The sequence below is a fragment of the Cuculus canorus genome, chromosome 3 (assembly GCF_017976375.1).
Source record: "Cuculus canorus isolate bCucCan1 chromosome 3, bCucCan1.pri, whole genome shotgun sequence".
Lineage (NCBI taxonomy): Eukaryota > Metazoa > Chordata > Aves > Cuculiformes > Cuculidae > Cuculus > Cuculus canorus.
Window position 1 is genome coordinate 60764547 of NC_071403.1, and position 19326 is coordinate 60783872.

A 19326-nucleotide genomic window follows, 5' to 3' on the forward strand; every position below is an offset into this window, starting at 1 on the left:
ATTTAAACGTGGCAGCGGGAGGGGGCGGGACCGGCCCCGTTCTCGGCCGCTGCCGCCTCAGCCGCCTCAGCCCCGCACCGCGGCCTAGCCATGGTGGTGCCGGCGAGGCGCGTGAAGACCGAGTACATGAAGCGGTTCAAGGAGCCCAAGTGGGAGTCGTGCGGCGCCTGCTACCTGGAGCTGCTGCGCTACCGGCTCAGCCGCCGCCTGCTGGAGCAGGCGCACCGGCCCTGGCTCTGGGACGGCTGGGAGGAGGGCAGCGGAGCCGGCAGCACCGGCAGCACCACCGGGACACCCTCGCCGCCCGCCGCCGCCAGCCCCGCCGCGCAAGAGGAGGAGGCGCCGAGCGAGGCGGGACGGGCGAGCCCCGGTAGGGATGCGAGGGGGGATGCAGGGATACGGGGATGTAGGACGGGGATGCGCTGGGGGGACTCACGGGAGGGGATATGGGGAAGATACGGCGGGGGATGCAGGCGGGGATAGAGGGGGGGTGCACGGGGGGGTTGCGGGTGTTGGCTGTGGTTCCAGCCCCGGCTCCCGCTGGGGGAATGCAGGGCGGGCTGTGACCCTCCTTCCCCCTTCTGCAAAGGAGGGCAGAGGTGGCTCCGTCCCCGGGTCACAGAATCAGAATTGTTTGGGTTGGAGGGGACCTTAAAGATCATCCAGTTCCAACCCCCGTGCCATGGGCAGGGACACCTCTCACCAGACCAGGCTGCTCAAGGTTCCATCCAACCCGGCCTTGAACACCTCCAGGGATGGGGCAGCCACAGCTTCCCTGGGCAACCTGTGCCAGTGCCTCAGCACTCTCAAAGTGAAGAATTTCTTCCTCATGTCTCCTCTAAATCTCCCACCCCTCCAATTTAAAGCCATTCAATTTAAAGCCTGCACCCTGGGGTCCCCACACCCCAGTCTCTGCAGGGTGACAGTGCGGGGAAACACCAGCTGCTGCCCCAGCTGGAAACCCCCAGGGCCCCGGGTGGCACCCACCAATGGGTGCTGCAGGGATGGTGCCCAATTTGGTGCCAGCCCGCTGGGAAGACTCACTGGGCATCCCCCTTGGTGCCTCCCAAACAGGGTGTGTGGTAAAGCTAGGGCAGCAAGGGGGTGGGGGTGAAGGAGCCCATCAACTGAGGCTACAGGGGGGCTTTCCGAAGGGGTCCCCCCTCCTGACTGAGGGCAATAAAGTGCTGTTAGCTGGATCCCTGCGGTAGCTGCGACATCAGAGGCGTCTCTTTAAACAGCGAGTGGTGGCAACTCTCATCCTGAGTCACAGCCACTTATGTAAACGGTTGCCATGGGAGCCGAGCATCTCTGCCATTATATAAGCAGGTTCTCTGGCAAAAGCAGCAGCGAGTTGGGCTGTGTGCAGTGACTGGCACTTAATGTGATTGCTGTCCTTGATCTGCACACGTCATCTTTCTCTCAGCTCAACGCTTGGTTCTTAATGCCACCTGAGGTTTGGTCTTGGGTTTGCAGTGCAGTGCAGGCAACTCTGTAGGCTCAAGCAGGAGCTGCGCTAATAGCATTTTTCTCCCTTCTAGAATATCTTGGCTTTTGATGCTTTGAGAATTAATTGTGCAGAGCGGATAGACAGGTAACAACACTCTCAAGCTTACAGAGTTGATTTTTTTTTTTTATTCCATAGGATATTGCCTCTTACCTATAATGAAAGAAAGGTTTCTTTAGCAGCCATTGATTGGTATTTTGCAATATATTTGGAATCAGCTGTGTATCTATTGCACAGCACAGGGGAATATCTTTGAGAGTTGTCCAATTAAGCCTCATGCTGGGTGGGAGTTTCTGGGGTTAGATGTGCTTGTTTGGAGCGGGGAGACTAATCTGTTTCCACGTCCCTTGGGGCCTGAGCTTATCCAAATGGTCTGTATTCTGATATTCAAGGCTAAACTGCATCCATTGTCCCTAAAAATAAGGTATTATACAATAGCTTTAGCTATGCTGTCATCTGTTCAAGAGGCCTGGTGTTTCAGAGCATGCTAGTGATGCGGGGGTTTTCAGTGAGCTGTAGTCTTCATGGCTGGGTGTGCCCCATGTGACACACACACAGAGCTGCTGGCTGCCAGAGTAAGATATTCACCTCCCTAACCCTGTGGAGTAATGAAAGCAGCCTAGTTAACCAGTATGTGACAAAGTATTAGTGGGTCTAATCTTGATTTCCCCAAGCAGGCCTTGAGGAAGTTAGATTGGGGAATGCAGAAGAAGTAAGTATATAGCATCTCGAGGAGAAGAACGAGGAAAGAATTGCAAAAGAGCAGGGAATGGCTGGTGAAAGCAGCAGATATACTGATGGGCAGTTTTGAGGCCTGACTGAGGCCTCTTTCTAGTGAAAGGAAGGTGGAAGTTGTTAAGGCTGCACTCAGAACTTGGCATTCCCACCTTTTCTGATGGCATGTCTTCAAGTTCCAATCTTGTGCCTTTGTGGTAGAGATCAGATTTCCATTCTTCTGCTCATTGAGCCAGTGAGGTGGAGCTGGTAGCCTGTTACAATGCAAATGGGACTGGCAGTTGTTGAGGCTAGAAATTGCTAGCCAGGGCACTCTGCTCAGTCCTTGCTCCATGCTGCCCTCCCAACTTCCCTCTGGGATGTGATCTGGCTGAAGCTATTTGGTAGCCTGATTCTGGTAGGGTAGTTTTGACAGTGGATAAAAACTTGATAGCTATGGATGTGCTGCTCATACAGGCACCTCCTGTGGTCAGTGACAGCATGTAACACTCCAGTGCATCCATAGTTATATCCTGTCTTACCTTATCCCAGTGGCGAAGTGATTGTGGAGCAACAGCAGCCTGTCAATCTATGGGGTTTGGGGCAATTGTGCCTCTTTGTTCTGGCTGCTGTGAGGGGATACCTAGTGTTCTGTTAGGTCCTTGCTATTTTACACCTAAAATGGGAGAAAAAAAAATCTGTACCTAACATGTGTTTCTCTGCCAAGCGGTCTAGGTAAATGTTTTTTGAAGTTCTGTCACTATTTTAAGAATTTTACAAGTCCTTAGTGAAAGAATTGGAAACAACTCTGCCTAGGCAGCTGGATTAAGTGGAAATTTATTGTATGTTAGCATGTATGCTAATATATGTAAGCAAGCAACTCTTTCAGTATTGGACAATTGGAAGGGTGTATTTTTCTTTTGCTTAGTGGCTGGGTAATTAAAATGTGCAGAGGAGATAACATAGAGACTCCACTCCATGATTCTTCTATTATTCAACTGTTTTTGTTCTGGAAGAACATAATTACACTGAAGTGAGTGGGGGTAGCTGAGTGTGCTCTGTTGATGACATCTTTTGTCTTCTGAATCTAACATCCACCCACATGCTGTAGCATCCTGGCTGTTACCTGGCTACTGCTGCTTCCCTCTGTTCTCTGGGGAACCTTATTTCTGGCTGAGTGGTATTGACAGTGCTTGTGGCCAGCACTAATATTGCCCAGTTTCTGCCAATTTGTAATGGTCTTGTGGCCACTGTTGCCTCTTTCCCTCATTAAGATGAACCTGTGTGTATTTGTAAAGCAGTTTGTAAATGTTTCTGGGTATAGAGAAAGCTGATATATGCAGCTTGACTTTAAGGTTTAGTGGTGTTGGTCTAAAGTACTACCAAAGCAAACACCCAAGGCAGTGACAAAATGCATTTGTCCTGCATGTATCTGTTCATGCTGTATCTCATGCTTAAGCCATAGCTGAGTGATACTAAGGTGTGTTTAGAGGCAACTTTGGGTTAATTCCTTCTGGCCCTTCACTTGCAGCAACTGTTTGTGGCACTGTTCTGTAGAATGTGCCCAGGCATGGATGTGCTTTAAACTCAATCCAACAATCTTGACCTAAATCAGCTGGTCTAGTTGACACATCCTTGAAACTGTCAACAGAAACTATCGAGCTGGTAAGTGAAAGACAGGAGGCCCTGGCAGCAGCACAGCTGTTAGACTTGTTGCTTGTGAAATGATACTGCTGCACGTACACACTGGATGAAGGCATCTTTCAATCCTTATTGCCATTTTGCCTTCAGCATTTTTGTGCAGAGGTCTTGAATGACAGCAGTGACAAGCTGGTATCAAAGCAGTTGCCACACAGTAGTTGGGAAGTGAGTGATCTGGATTAGTGCAACTTGCCAAAAGATCCGGTGTCAAACTTTTTCTCTCATCTTGTCTGCCATGATGTTGCAGCTGTGTTTGCGGGCCCTAGAACATGGGAAGGAGTAGCTTGTGGTGGGGGAAGAAGGGAACAGTGTCAGTTTAGGGGTTCATATTTCTTCAGTAGTACTGTGATTCAAAGGTGCTACAACTTTTTGGGTTGGAGACAAGCTTTACTGCCAAGCCAGTCATTGCTTCATTGCTTTCTGAACCACAACTGAATACCCACAATTGAATATTTGCCCTCCTTGAGAGGCCTTGGAGACCTGTCCTGTTTGGAGAGGTGATTGTACCAAAGCAGGAAACCCAGTTCTGCCCACGGCAATTTTAAGCACAAAGTACTTCTCTTGAACCTGAAGTACTGCTGTAAGGAGCAAAAAGCTCTCTACAGAGGCAATACTGTTGACCTCTAGGATGTGTGGCTTTTCCTGCTTGAGCCCTGCAGGGCAATGCAGCAGGGTCAAATGACACCCTCTGGGCAGGAGCTTTCAACAGCCATACTGACTGGGCCTGGCAGCCTTGTTCTGCCTTCTAAGCACTTAATCCCCTCCTGTCTAGTGTGCTCTGCTTAGCATCCGTGATGCAGTTTTAAATGTTACTAGCTTTTTTTCCCCCCCTCCCTTCTCCTGCCTAATCCCTGTAATGCTGCACACAGTCAGTCCTGAGTTTCCTGTTTGCTGGAGCTGGCATGCTGCATGGGAAGGAAACGGGCAGATGTTGCTGGTGGTTGGGCTTCCTGAGCAGCTGGTTTTAACTGCTTCCATCTTATCAGCTGCTGCTTTTCTACCTTCTGTGAAACAGGATACCTAACTAAATGGCTCGGATATAAACTATAGCTTTAAATATAATATTGAAATAATTAAAGATACCTGCCTTGTGCCTTCACCAACTGAGTTCTGGATAAATGCACCGTAGGAGTGAATTTGTGGAAATACCTGCTCTAACAGCAAGTGCTCGTAAGGTGCTATAGTGTGCCCTGGCATACAGCATTTACTGCAAGACTGTGCAGGAACTCTGTGTGCCTTTTTCCCATATGCTTTTATTGCTATTTTGGGACAAGCTGGCTCAATCGTTTCTGTACCAGCTGGGACTATATGCTAGTGAGCAGCATCCTCCAGGCGTGGTTGTTGCCTTGAAGTAGTATCTTAAAGCTAAAGTATCCATGCAATTGTAGAGTCCCTATTTTCCTGGATTTTTAAGTCTCTAAATGACACCTCTGCTTCTCATGAACTCTGTTTCTCAGTCCTCGTTTGTAGATAAGGAAGATGCTGTTTTCCCTTGAACAGAGAATGGAACAGTTTTCCCAAAATAAAAGCACTCCTGTTTCAGAATTGACAGCAATGTCCCCCTTCATTGTTTTATTTTCTCAAAGCAGTGATTCCTTCTGACAGTGGACCTAGCCAGGCCCTTCTTGGGAGTGGGCTGTGTATAGAGGTGTGTGAATAATGTTTTGTAAGGGGACAGCTCTGTGCTGCCTGTTGCAGCTCTGATGAATGAGCTGCTTTGTTAGAGGTGAATCTGTGTCCCAGAGCCCAGGACACTATGCAAAGCAGGTCTTTTAGCACATTGAGGTCACTGCTGCTTGCTTTTTATCCAGCTTTGGCTATAATGACTAAATCTTTGTGCACCCAATATTTAGATGTGTGAAATACATCTGGCCATTTTTTGTTCTCGCTCTGTCACTCCTTCTGCCTTTACCTCTCTTCTTGGTTGCTCTGTGGGGATGCTTAACTGAATTCTTAACAAATACAGCTCCAAGTACTTAAACACTGCTGGCTACTCTTAAAGTAGTCAGCTGTACTGCAGTATCACTTGTATCTGAGTGATACCCGCACAGCTTGGAAGATGTGTGTATAGGCTAGCCTGAACAGGGCCCAGCATCGGGGCCTCTGCTGGTTGCCAGCAAATAGAAAATGTGCTGGCAAGACTAACAACTAGCAACAGGGAGCATGAGGTTTGCCTTATGCGAATGCTGGGGCGTGTGGCATGTCTTTACCTTACAAGGCCAAAGTGAGAGCAAGAGTAAATGGATGCTTAACTGGATGCTTAAGCAGTGTGACAGGCAGGTAACTTCATTTCATCAGAGCTGGATGGATGCAGAAACAAAATTAAAGCAGTGTTGCATGGGGGCATGTAGTTGCTTGACTGGCTAGATCATAGCAATTAAGAACAATTGCTGTTGTGTCACAGGATTGGCAAGCCCTTCTGCATTTAATGAAGATGCTTAAGTAAAATTTGTTCTACTTGTTTGTGGTCAACCCCTCAAAAATGTAAGCAAGCCTTAAACTAGATGAACTTCTACACCAGCGGAAGAATTACCTCTGTACATGTCAGTGTATGCTGGTGGTGGCTGAAAATGCCGAGACTTGGAACGGCGGTAACTTGCAGCTGGTCCCCACCACAACAAGAAATAGATGGTATGGCAGAAAGCTTGCAAGTTCAGCATGTTTCTGTCAGCAGAGTTAGAATGTGTGTATTGCTGTGTGTCTAGCGGAAGACAGCATCTAAAGCTCAAAGGAAATACTTGAAGGGAATCGCTTCCTAGTGGACTGCTGCACTGTTAGGTTAATAAAGGCTTAAGTTGCGTTTTATAGAAAAGGCATGGTTGGCCTAAAGTCACAGACTTCAGATTACGAAGTCTGCTTGTGCCCACAATGCTTAGGGGTCATGCTTAGTGCCTAGCATGCACCTCCAGCATTTTTGCAGTACTGTTAAAGATTTGCAGGATGGAGACCTAAAAAAGGATTCTGTGTATTTACTTTTCTCCAAAGTAATATTTCACCAAAGTACTGTAAGTAGTATATTTGATTGGAATTCTAGAACCATAGAATCATTTAGGTTGGAAAAGTCCTTTAAGATAGTCCAACCATAAACCTAACACTGCCAAGTCACCACTAAACCATGCCCCTAAGCACCAAATCTACATGTTTTTTGAACACCTCCAGAGACGGTGACTTCACCACTTACCTGGGCAGCTTGCACCAATGCTTGACAACCCTTTCAGTGAAGAAAGTTTTCCTAATATCCAGTCTAAAACTCCCCTGGCACAAATAGAGGCCATTTTCTCTCATCCTATCACTTGTTACTTGGGAGAAGAGACTACCTCCTGCCTCACTTCAACTTCTTTTCAGATAGTTGTAGAGAGTAATAAGGTCTCCTCTCAACCTCCTTTTCTCCAGACTAAATAGCTCCAGTTCCCTCAGCTGCTCCTCATAAGATTTGTGTTCCAGACCCTTTGCCAGCTTTGTTGCCCTTCTTTGCACACACTTCAGCTGCTCAATGTCTTACTTGTAGCAAGGGGCCCAAAACTGAACACTGAATTTGAGGTCTGGCCTCACCAGTGCTGAGTACCTGGAAACAATCACTTCTCCAGTCCTGCTGGCCACGCTGTTTCTGATACAAACAGGATGCTGTTGGCCTTCTTGGCCACCTGGGCACACTGCTGGCTCATATTCAGCTGGCTGTTGACCAACACCCCCAGGTCCTTTTCTGCTGGGCACCTTTCCAGCCATTTGTCCCTAAGCCTGTAGCATTGCATGGGGTTGTTGTGACTCAAGTGCAGGACCTGGCACTTGGCCTTGCTAAACCCCATACAGTTGGCCTTGGCTCATCCATCCAGCCTGGGAAAAATCTTTGGCCATTCTTTGCCAGTTAGTAGTTGTTATCCATTGGCATTCACCTGACTATATTTAAGGATGTTATAAAACAGGCTTGTTCAAAACAACTTAAAACCTTATTGCAAGGCATGACTTTCTTATCAACCTTTCTTGTATATCTATGCAGTCCTATACCAGATACTGGCTTCTTTCATCTGAAGACTAGAACACAAATTATATGAGTAATGTTCAGGCCACTTTAACAACTGCTAGCTCTGAGGCACCACAAACAAAAGAAAACTACTTCCTCCATTGCTGTATAATGTAAGAAAACCGGAAATTATTTCCCTTTCTTTATTATTTAATGTCTTATATAATGCTGATTCACCCTTCTATGTTGGTCTGCATTTGCAAAGTAACAATGATACAGACTTTAAATCCTCCCTCACAAACCCTACTCTATATAGCCAATGCCTGCAGGACAATTGCTGGTTCCTTGTTATGGAAGGTTTAGAAAGCGTGTGTGGGGGAAAACAGCCTTGGAGAGTATTGCCTGGAGAGTGTGATACTTTAAATGTAGAACACTTCACAGAACAGATAGCAAGGGTGACCTATCACTTTGCAAATCTTCGCTTTCTTACTCCCCTCTCCTCCATAAATAGGAAAACTTAATTACATGTATGTATAATCAGGGAGTTTGAAAAATGAATCACCTTTTTTTTCTTTCAGTGTACAGTGTAAGCTTATAACATGAGGGATTTAACATGGTACACACTCTTATCAGACTTGATCGCTGGCTGGCAGCATCTACATGACATTCAGCAGTCCATCTGTTTGCTGTCTGAAAGACGGAAGGATGAAATAGTGAAGACAGAAGATCACTGGAAACACTCTTGCTACAGATAAAATACTGCCTGGAGCTATTGGTTATCTGTTACCTCACTACAGAAAGGCATGCTTAAGTATGTGAAAACTGATGTGCAGAGGAATGGGTTTGGAAATACTGTAGTCACTAAAGAAAGGATGAAGGCATTTAAGCAAGGTGTGCATCTGTTGCTAAGGAAGTAATGACTTCCATTTCTTTAAAAAAAAAAACTAGTTTCAATGATGTATTAAGAGAGGCTGTACAAATTAGACACTAATATGTTGTCATTGGGAACTTAGAGCATAACTTTGGGTTTTTTTTTTTCTTTAGAGAAAGAAAAAGAAGATCAAGAAAAGCAGCAGAAGGAAGAGCAAGAAAAAACTGTAGAACACGCTTCTGAAAAGGAAGCAGACAAAACCAGCCCTACAGGACGACGTCCTAGTCGAAGTGCCTTGTCCAGTCGTAATGATCAAAAATCAGGCAAAAATCCTCAAAAGACAGATGCACCAAAGGAGAACAAACATCCATTTGCTCTGTATGGGTGGGGAGAAAGACAGACGGATACTGGAAGCCAGAAAACTCACAATGTCTGTGCATCTGCTTCAGCAAATGAAGTAAGTAAAAGCTTGTTTCATTAAAAGGTTGTGACTGTCTAGTTTCTGGATAAGACGTATGTTTAATATTCAGGCAAAAGTTCTCAGGGGTGCTTTTATTTAAGTGCATGGATATTCTAGCAATCAATTCTAAAAGATTTTAGCAGTAAACTTGAAAAGGTTCGACGTGTCCAAATCAAATAGCTCTTAGGTGTTAATTGGTTTTGAAATTTCCCATGTTTGACTAATACTTGCAAGTTCAGATTGAAACTCAGCTATGTTGTTTCTGGCTGTTGCAGTGCTGCCAGCAAACCTGGCTGTAATAAATATATTTCTGCATTCTAAACTTCATGAAAACAAGAGAAAAACAGCAGGCAGGTATATAAACGCTAGGAGAGCAGTGACTTTTCCTGGGGTGCTCCCTAGGAATTAGAGCCTCACTGAGAAGGTACAACAGCATTGCTCATAAGTGTCTATCTAGCAGCCTGTTTCAGTGGGCAGCCAGCAGGGAACTTTTCTGCTGACAGCAGAATGGTCTATTGGGTAGCTGATGGATTGAGGGTTGATGTAGATATTAGCAAAATAACACAAATAAAATCCATATGGTCATGAACAGCACCAGGATTCTGCTGTAGTAGGGTTTGTTTCCTGGCTTAGCAAGAAACACTCAAGTTGGAGTGTTACAACAGATGCTTTAAACTGGTAAAACATCATCATTAATGTATCCCTGCCAGTGTCTTGTCTTTATTGTTGTACTAACGTAGAGTCTGAATCTATGACTCAAGATATCTGAGGATTAAGGTGGGTGGTGTTCTTGTTGTATAGTATAAAGGTGACTTCTCATGGGTTGCTTCAGGTGTTTAAAGTCTTTTCCTTCCTGAACAGCTCAACCCTTCAAGGGAAATGAGGAACTTGGGCACAGCAAGTTCTTTAGCCAGGAGTCTCCAGGCCTTCGTCTCACTACTATGATTTAAGGGATGCTCGAGCATATTGAGGGGACATTTTAAGAGTTTAAAATGGTAGGAGAGTCAAGGCTTTTAAAATATGTCAGAGTAAGATTAAGAAAAATCTGAGGTTGTTGGAATTATTTAATAGCGTGAAGTAAGAAAGATAATGCAGAGAATAGAATGAGACTTTTTTTATGAAAAAATTCTGTGCTTTTCTGTACTGCTGTTAGCGGTACAAATTACAGAAGACAACATAATGTTTGTAGCAAATCCTGTTTCTCTGGGATGGGGATTGGGATTGGGACAGATCCTCGGCTCTCCTGGGGAGGTTCCTAGGCTGTTTTCCTGCTGTAATGCTAACTCTGATCTCTTAAGATTCACGAATCTGCTCTACGAGCAAAGAACAGGAGGCAAGTGGAGAAAAGGAAGCTTTCTCAGAGGCGAGTGCGGTCAGCAGAAGCAGAGAAAGGTTGGCGAATAAAGCCCGCCCCACCAGATAACCCTTGGATGACAGAGTATATGAGATGCTACTCAGCAAGAGCTCGGTGAATTTGGATTCCCTTGGGCATCTTCAAAAGAAGTTACACATATCAGGGCACTGGTGCAAGGAACCAAACACTTTATGCAAGGTTTTTCTAGGGAGTTTCCAGCAAATATTTGTTACAATGTTTTTATCTTGGCCACCTACCTCACAGTGGGGTGTATCCTTGGAGCCATAACATTTGAAAAGGCTTTTAGATACAGATACCCAAACTTGTAAACAATTCCCCTTTTGGGAATCTTTCTAATGCTTCAGTTGACTTGATTTGGGGGTGGGAGGGGAGAACTTTAGCAGTCAAAGCAAACACTTTTTTGATCTTGGTTACAAATAATCTGTTGTCCCTTATTTTAAAAGTCCCAAGTCATGGGGAGGTGATGTTGGATTTAAAGATGTGATGGAGGTGCCTTTGCATTTATGGTACTATTTGATTGAATACTTCAACCAAACTAAGTATATTAAGATAGGCACCAGGAAAGCCAGTGGATCTGGTAAACAGCACTTATAAACGTAGATGCTTTAGGCAGGCAAATTTCCAAGTATTGTCTGTATATAGAAACTTCCAAAAAATAATTGTTCGATTAGTGAATCTGATGATGCTAACTTTTTATTGCTGTTTCTAAGGTCACTAAGGTAAATTACTAATCTTCAGGGCAAGAAACAGCTACAGGGTTGTTCTGCTGTTGCCATGCCTGTAGTACCAAATAACTTATGTAGACAATCATTATCTGATAGCTGCTGCTCAGTAGGCAGTTGCTTGTTCTACCAGTATCAAGTTGTACCACTGTATTAAGCTTATGGTCACTTACTCCATGCTTAATCATGTAAATGCGTTTATAGAAGGAGAAGGCTGGCTCCTGTCTAGCAAAGTCTATTTTTAACATTTAATAATACACTCAGTGGGGGTTGGAGTGCCATATACATTCCATTTGGTGGTATTGTACAAGTATACTGTTAAAGGTTTTAAGCTTAACAATCATGTTGATAAAACTTGTTGATGAAGTCCTGAGAAGCTTTCTGATTCTCAAAACCGGTGCAGAACTCCTCCCTATTGGGGGCTGAGGGCTCAGGGAAGAGAGAGGAATACTCTTTAGTATAAACAAGAACAGATAATGAAGTTTGAACACTTACTTTGTAGGTCCTACTTCTACATAGGCATTGTTTGTGAGATCCTCAGTGTTTTTTTTTTTTCCCCTCAACCTGCTGTAAATTTTTCAGTTTGATAACTAAGCTGTAGGCAGATTATTGATATAGTCGTGAGCTTCAAAGTTTTGTTCCGATGTGGTGTCTGTTAGTTACATATGTTGGTTATCCCAGTTTAATTGTTTTGAAGCTTGTATTTTGCAGACCACACACCTTCTCACAGGAAGCACATGTGCGCTTCTGTAGCAGAAATCTGCACTAGTCTTAGCTTCATCCTACACTCTCAGCGAGAAAGCAGGACTCCAGAATTACTACTGCAATACAGAGTTACGCGCCTAGTGAAAAAATTGATTGTGTTAGTGAAAGTAATTGTGCGAAGGGACCAAGCACTATTGCCTCCTAGTTTACATCACATCAGTCCTAATTACATCACATCAGTAAAGGTTTTGTTATTCTAGTTTTAATCTTACTAAGATGTCCTAGAATCCATGAAGTTATAATCTGATTTTTTACCTGCCTTTTAAGCACAAAGCTATGAAAATACAGACAACTCTTTTTTCAGACTACCTACTAGAGACCTTACAGCTTTTACACCTGGGAATGCAAAATATGTTTTATACATAGCACAACTGCTCTATTCCAACTTTCAAGTGATCCATGGGCTAGAACTTCCTAAAACTTAAGAACAGCACCCAAAACTCTGAGGTAAACTACTCCAGAGGATGCCTTTTTTCCCATAGGAAATTCTTTCAATTTCCCCTTAAGCTGTTTTCTTCTTTAGATAGCTGCTGTAAATATGCTCAAGTCGCTTTAGCTTCTGATGTTGTTTCAATCCAGAATTCCAACCTAGCTTTGAACGCTGGTATCAAACATCAACTCAGTAGCGTTTAACAGCCTTATAAAATGAAAAATAATCTGCTGTTCCTGGTGGAATGCCTCAACACAGGTTTTATATAACTTCAGCAGATGGACTGTGCCCTCAGTGCATTTTGTCACATTTAGCAGTTTCCTTGATTGTGTAGGGAATCTTGAAAACCATCTTGCCATGTTTTCGCAGACAGCTTCTACAGTTCTCTCTTCCCACTGACAATGGAGGAGTGAAGATGACTGTGTGCCTGCCTTAAGTACCCATTTTTGGATAAGACAGATCTCCCATTCGATGTTTGTCTTTCCAATAACTAGAGAGGGCTTAAATGTCTTCTGTTTTGGATACTGGGTATCAAACCTAACTTAAAACATCTCCAAGAGCCTTGTTCAGGTGTTCTACCAGATCATGAGAACCTTCAACAGCATCAGGGTGGCTGTGTACTGAGGAAATGTTCTAGTTCTTATCCTTGTCTGGTTGAGAGCTATTCCCTAACAAAGCAATTTGCTAGAAGATGGTGGTGATGCTAATTGGGTCATGTGAGTCACTGTCATGCTTTTTCAAATGGTCTGTAGCTAAAAAAATCGTGGGTGCTATGTTGGTACCATCTTGGTTTAAATAATATAAATGCCTAAAGAGAAGGTTAAATTATTCTGCAAATCAGGTAGCCTTTCTGCATTTGGGCATTGCTTGACTAAAAAAAGGCTAGTAAGTTTGCTTACATGATGTGAAATAGCATAGTTCTGATCACTGCAAGCTGTATATGCAAAATATTTGCCATGTGTCAGGCTGAAGTCTGGGAAACTGTTATTTTAGTGATTTGACATTAACAAATGAAAAGCCAATTGACTTGGCAAGGAGAAATTGTCAAGTGTAAAAGCTTTAACTATATTCCATAGATTCTTACAGGAGGTGGCTGGTTTGCTTCAAATTAAGACTCATTAAAAAATGGAAAACCTAGTGAATGTCACCCTATCCATTAAGGAAGTTCTGAGCTTTGTCTTGCACGGACTCTTGAATTCAGCCAAGTGACAAACACTTCTCACTCCTGTTTTAGAGGTAAAACTTTCTTTGTAAGAACACAGCAAATAATCAGTTGTCCAAAGTCTTCATTAAAATAACTGCTTATTCTTTTTGCTTCTGCACTTAGCTAAGTGAAACAAGACTTCTACGTGTGTAATGCTGCAATTTAACTATAGTGTTGTGAAGACTAGTATTTACAATGTGAAAATGTTACATGTAAAATGTTACAATGAAAACCGCCTAAGAATGTCCCTGTAAAATACAGTAGCATGCCTGTTCAGTCACTGCTGTCACATCTTTGCAACTATGGATTTACAGACTTTTTCACTGGAAGCTGAGACAGTCAAGGTGATAGCTAAAACTTAGAGCCAAACTTAACACACGGAAGGACAGACCTGAACTTTTACTAAGAATTTTATCCAGGTAGAAAATACACATTTTAATCAACTGTTTAACATGTAGAGAACTGTATCTGTTGTTTTTAATGGTATAAAACAGTGCCACTGAACTATAAAGGCCTCTCTGACACTTTTTTTTTTTTTTTTACTGTGATAGGGACCAAAAGCTAGCAATCTGAGGGCTTTATGTGTGGTAACCTGGATGTTCCAGTTTATTTTCCAGCTCAGTTGGTACACTCAGCAGCAAAGCCATATATAGAGCCTGACTCAACACCTTGACAGTAGCCCCTATAAAATAAGGGGTACAAGTGAATGGGAAGCTGCCTCAGCTATTGTTAGCACTGAATTCACTTTAAAAACTATAGGGAAATACCATCTAAGCTTGAAGCAATATGTGAATATGTGTTTTTTAAAGTTTTTAAACAGTATTTGTTTTTAATGCTTCTGTATTGTCTATTTTTAATAGTGTAGAGTCAACTTGTATATGTGAATAAAATAAGTGACACAAAGTACTTTGACTGCTTGTACTGTGTACATTCACAGGGCTCTTGAGTCTCCGCATGCAAACTATGGCTTCTGCTTTTCCCACATACTCTTTTCCTGGAAAGTAAGTGACAGGCTTCTGTAGTGACTGGTGCTGGGTAAGGGGTTAGATTACAGTTACAAGTCCAGCTGAGAGCTTAGCTCGTTTCCTGTGTCCTGCCTGTAACTCTCCCACAGATTCCTCACACCCTTTTCCATTCTGACTGGCTTTTTATACCACTAACGAGGAAAAAATACAGCCTAGAATATGAGAGCCATCTGAGGTTGCTATGCATGCTGAAACCTTTGGGAATCTTAATTTAGAATGTTGGAAAGAGAGGGTAATGTGGGGAAAAAACATGAAGCTGCATCACTAACAAGTATAATCTTGCAAATAGGAAAAGTTAAGTTATTAAAGGATAGCTACAGTGTAGTTCCATATGTTTCTGGTTCTATAGTAAATGAAAAAGACCTGGTGTGTTTCTTACTGTGGATTTACAATGTATTTGAGATTTTTAGTGTTAATTCTTTCAGCATATAGAGTATAATGCAGATGAGTAAATTATCAGGCTTCTTTATAGCATTAATTTTTAAGGACTTATGGGAGCTGTGTACTTTCAAGCCATAAGATGCCTTGTTGAATACAAAGAACGCATGAGATGAGTCAACCATGAATTCAGTCTGAGTTGTAATAGTCTGGAGAAACATCTTCTCCTTGCTTTAGCTTTTTTAAAAATATCTTTCTGAAGCTATATTCTCCAAGAGACCTAAACAGATCAATCCCATCCCTGGTCATCACTACAGAAGGACATAAAGAAGCAAATGCACCTTTGCAGCCAAACCACATGCAGAAGGGACATAATGTATTGTTCCTCTAACAGGGGGCAGCAGAAGCTTGCAGGGTTGGGGCCCCTCCTATGCCACGGGCAAAGCTGCCACTGGAGAGCGCAAGGCAGACCCTGCTACTGAAAAATACAGTGAAGCATTCCAGCTCCATTAGCAGCTGCTGCTGCCTTCCTAGCTCCATATAGTGACCATGCAATGAATTTAGAAAGTTTTTTCAAGATTACATGTATTTCATGTTATAGACTTCACTTAGCAGGCAAAACTTGTACAAGTAAGTATAATTTGCTGCAAGACATCTATAAAATTAAGAAAGATTCTTTATTTGGTACTAGATAGAAGCATTAAATGAAATGGTATAGGTCAACCCACTCATTAAAAGGCAAGACATAGACTTTAAAAGATTTAAATCTTTTAAAGGTCTAAACAGCTAAAGCTCCACATCCAATAAATCCTAGGATATAGGTACTCAGTATTATTTATTTCATGTAGAACTCCAAGCCATCTTGCTTTAGTAAAGTAAGAATTTTACACTAAATCCGTACATAATTTAACCTATTGATCACTTACTGTTTATGTGAGCTAGAACAGTTTGCTGTGCGAACTATAATGTTAAAGCTTAAAATCTACTCCAGGGCTGTTATTGGCATGATGTTTATTTTTGGAAAAACTCTCAGCAGAGAAATATTAATATAGCTTGCACTGGTGAGAGCTATTGCTTCCAACAGTATTTCCCCCAGGAGTTGCCATTTTATAAAGTTTCTTTTTAAAATGTCACAGAGATGCAGCATAAAAGGTTGCAATACTACAAAATATGCACATTAACCTGGTTAATGTGTATACAGTAAGAGTATACATTAAAAAAAGTTAAAAATATATCGAAACTCATTATTATGACACTATTCTCTCCTTCCAGATACAAAAGGGAACATTTAAGACAGCTGGTTAAAGGAAGAATAAAACTGTGCTTACTGCTTTTAACCACAGATACTTGGACCAAAATGATCATAAGAACCGAGTATACAAAAGAGGCCAGAGTTGTATGCAAAGGGAAAAGGACAGGAAGAAATATAAGAAAATCCCTACCAAACTCCTAAAATTTCTATTTAAAAGCAACAGAATTAAGTAACCAGTCTCCCACTCTTGTCAACTGCTACTGTAACAATGGAAAGAAGTTTTGATCAACAGCAATCACCATTTCAACCACTGTAATGGTGACAGGACCTTTGGCTTTACTTTTGCTATGTCCCAGCTGATAAGTGTTCCGCTTTCACTTCTGTCAGTGTATCAAGAAACCTGATTAGATTGGGGTAAGGAAACAAAGAGGCTCCCTCAAAATCTCATTTTTCCAACCATTCCAGAACTGGTTTGGGCTTTCAGAACCAACACTCCTCCCTAATACTGTAAGAAATGCAACACATCTCAGTCTGGATTGGTGGAGGAGATATCCCCTTTCTAGTTATACAAGTAACTAAGTAAAAATGTCACTAGTGATTTCCATCAGTGCAAGTGAAATTGCCTCCTTCAGCTGGTTGAATTCAGCTTCCTCCAGAGACAATAGCTTAATTCTGCAGCTTCTTATCTGACAAAAGGAAAAGCCGTGTCTCTTACCTGGCACTATAAAAATGATATGCAATACTTATGGTTTGGTCCTCCCTTTTGGAGCCTCTGCAAGCCTCCAGTTGAGGAATGAGGGCAGGATTTCTATTCTCTTGCCCCATGCCTCTTTTCCATGACAAAAAGAGGGCAGGAAAGAAAGTCTTAATTAAGTGTCTTACTGTAATAATAATAAAAAGTAAGTACTAAGGCTGAAATTCCTCTTGATGAGTTTCACAGGAGGAAAGAACTACATATGTAGTACACTTGTTTTTTTCCTTCCATCACACAAGTCTCCTGGAAGCAATATGGACAACATTACACATGCACTCAAATGAAGTTCAAAGGTAGTGCTCAAGCAAGACAGACTGTATGTTCCCAATTTTAAAGTCTAATTTTTAAATGAAAGTTCTTAATTGTGCCTCGTGAATGTTTAAGAAAAAGAAATGTATTTTAAATTTCATACATTCAGGATAATTTAGATTCATTTGGGTTCAGTTTGTACGTCACCAGGTATGCTTCAACAGAGGTCCTATTTCCACAGCTGATTGCTCTGTTTGTGATACAGGTTAGGAGAACTCCTACTGTGACAATTCTCCACAAGCCCATACCCCTGCCCTAGAATTACAACACACATAGAGAATAAACAGTTCTGTTCACATCTATATTCCATCTTTGTGATGCCAGTGATATACAAAACATCAGGACCAAGAAAACAAAAAAATCCCAAATCCAAGTCAGTCAACAACCATTTGAGAGACTTAACAGTATTTTTTTCTAAACTTTTGAAGTTTGATAAAAGAGCTTCAGAAGTTTATAAGAACTGTGACAAAATAGGACATGTGAACATAAATGAAAATTACTTTTCCAACTCGACATATTAGTTAACATAAGTATGTGTCCTAAACATATGTTAATAATAAATTATGCCAGAAAGTGAACGTGGCAAACAAAGTAGAAAAAAAATAACACAACCACCCTTCACGGACAGTGCCACTGTTTTTTCAATTCCGGTCATAAATATAAGCTATTGGGCAAACAAACAAACATAACCAAGCCTACCTCAGTTAAATTTCTTTATATGATAAAAAAATAAAATATTAAACTGCTTGCAGTGCAACATTCTATCAGCATACATAAGTATACCATGCTTTGTAAATTTACTGTTACATTATTTACAGTATATAGCAATCCTTTAAACTAGAGATGAAAGACCAAAAATAGGTAATGGTGAATGTTTACATACAGGCATGAGTTTTAATATTGTCCATCCAATTACCAAGTTCACTTTGCAGACTTGTGTCATGTGAACATCCCTGCCCCACACCACATGGTACACCTTTCTGCCAGCAGTGGTCTGCTCCATTTGTAGATAGTGGAAAGGTGTTTTTAAAAACCGCATAGCCTTCAAGCTTCATCTCCTTCTTCAAACACCATTTGCAAGGACAGCTGTAAAATACATAAGACCTCCACTAATTACCTACATCTGATCAATCTGAAAACTCAGCTCCTGAAATAAAAGCAATAAATATTCCTCCTGTAGAGCCATACCAAAGCTGGAATAAATTAATGCTCTTTTCTAGCAGCCTGTTAATTGAAGGATGTTATTTTACAGGAGCAAAGTAAGGGAGGAAAGTAGCTCAAGGATTCCTATCCATTATTTAAAATTGTGAGCTTTAATTGGAAGCTGAGCTCTCAGAATACAGAACAAAATATGAGAATGTAGAATTGTATGCTGCCTCTGTCAATTTAATTTAATGCTTCTGCTGGTGTGCACTGCTCAAACTGATAAAACATGAATACAGTAAAAATGATGCAGTAACTATGCCCGCAGTACCTGCTTAATTTGATATCAATGTCCTTCCATTAGAGAAATAAGGATTAATTATATCAGAATAATTAACTGCACAGCAGCTCCTTAATTACTCTCATTGAGTGAGGGAGAAAGGACTGTCTTAACAGCCACCTACACACTGCAAGAAGTTAAGTAAAATCCATGAATACCGCGAAGTGTCTTAAGGAAAGCTCTTTACAAGAAAGACTAACCACCAAGCTCTTCCTGGGAGTATGTCGTGTGATTTTCATATCTCTTCCCCTACAACTGCTAAAGGGAAAAATCTGTTCCTTACTTCCTCTGAAGAATGTCTTTGGAAGACTTTAGCAGACTGTATATGCATTCCATAGACTGCAACAACCCTCAAAGAGCTGCTTTAGATGATGACAATGCTTAAGCAGCAAATACTACTACTCTCTTGTTTACA

General features: G+C 42.1%; 2 protein-coding genes across 2 annotated transcripts in view; one reads left to right on the forward strand and one right to left on the reverse strand.

Annotated features, from left to right (window-relative positions):
• Positions 1-16348, forward strand: CCSAP (centriole, cilia and spindle associated protein). Its single transcript, XM_054062135.1, has 3 exons — positions 1-370; positions 8928-9211; positions 10513-16348. Exons 1-3 carry the CDS (start codon positions 91-93, stop codon positions 10684-10686), a joined length of 738 nt encoding a protein of 245 aa, XP_053918110.1. The 5' UTR covers positions 1-90; the 3' UTR covers positions 10687-16348.
• Positions 16034-19326, reverse strand: part of RAB4A (RAB4A, member RAS oncogene family) — a 19710-nt gene continuing 16417 nt past the window's right edge. The window contains exon 8 of the mRNA XM_054062137.1: positions 16034-18514. The gene's annotated coding sequence lies outside the window, so the exon portion shown is untranslated. The remainder of the gene's footprint in view (positions 18515-19326) is intronic.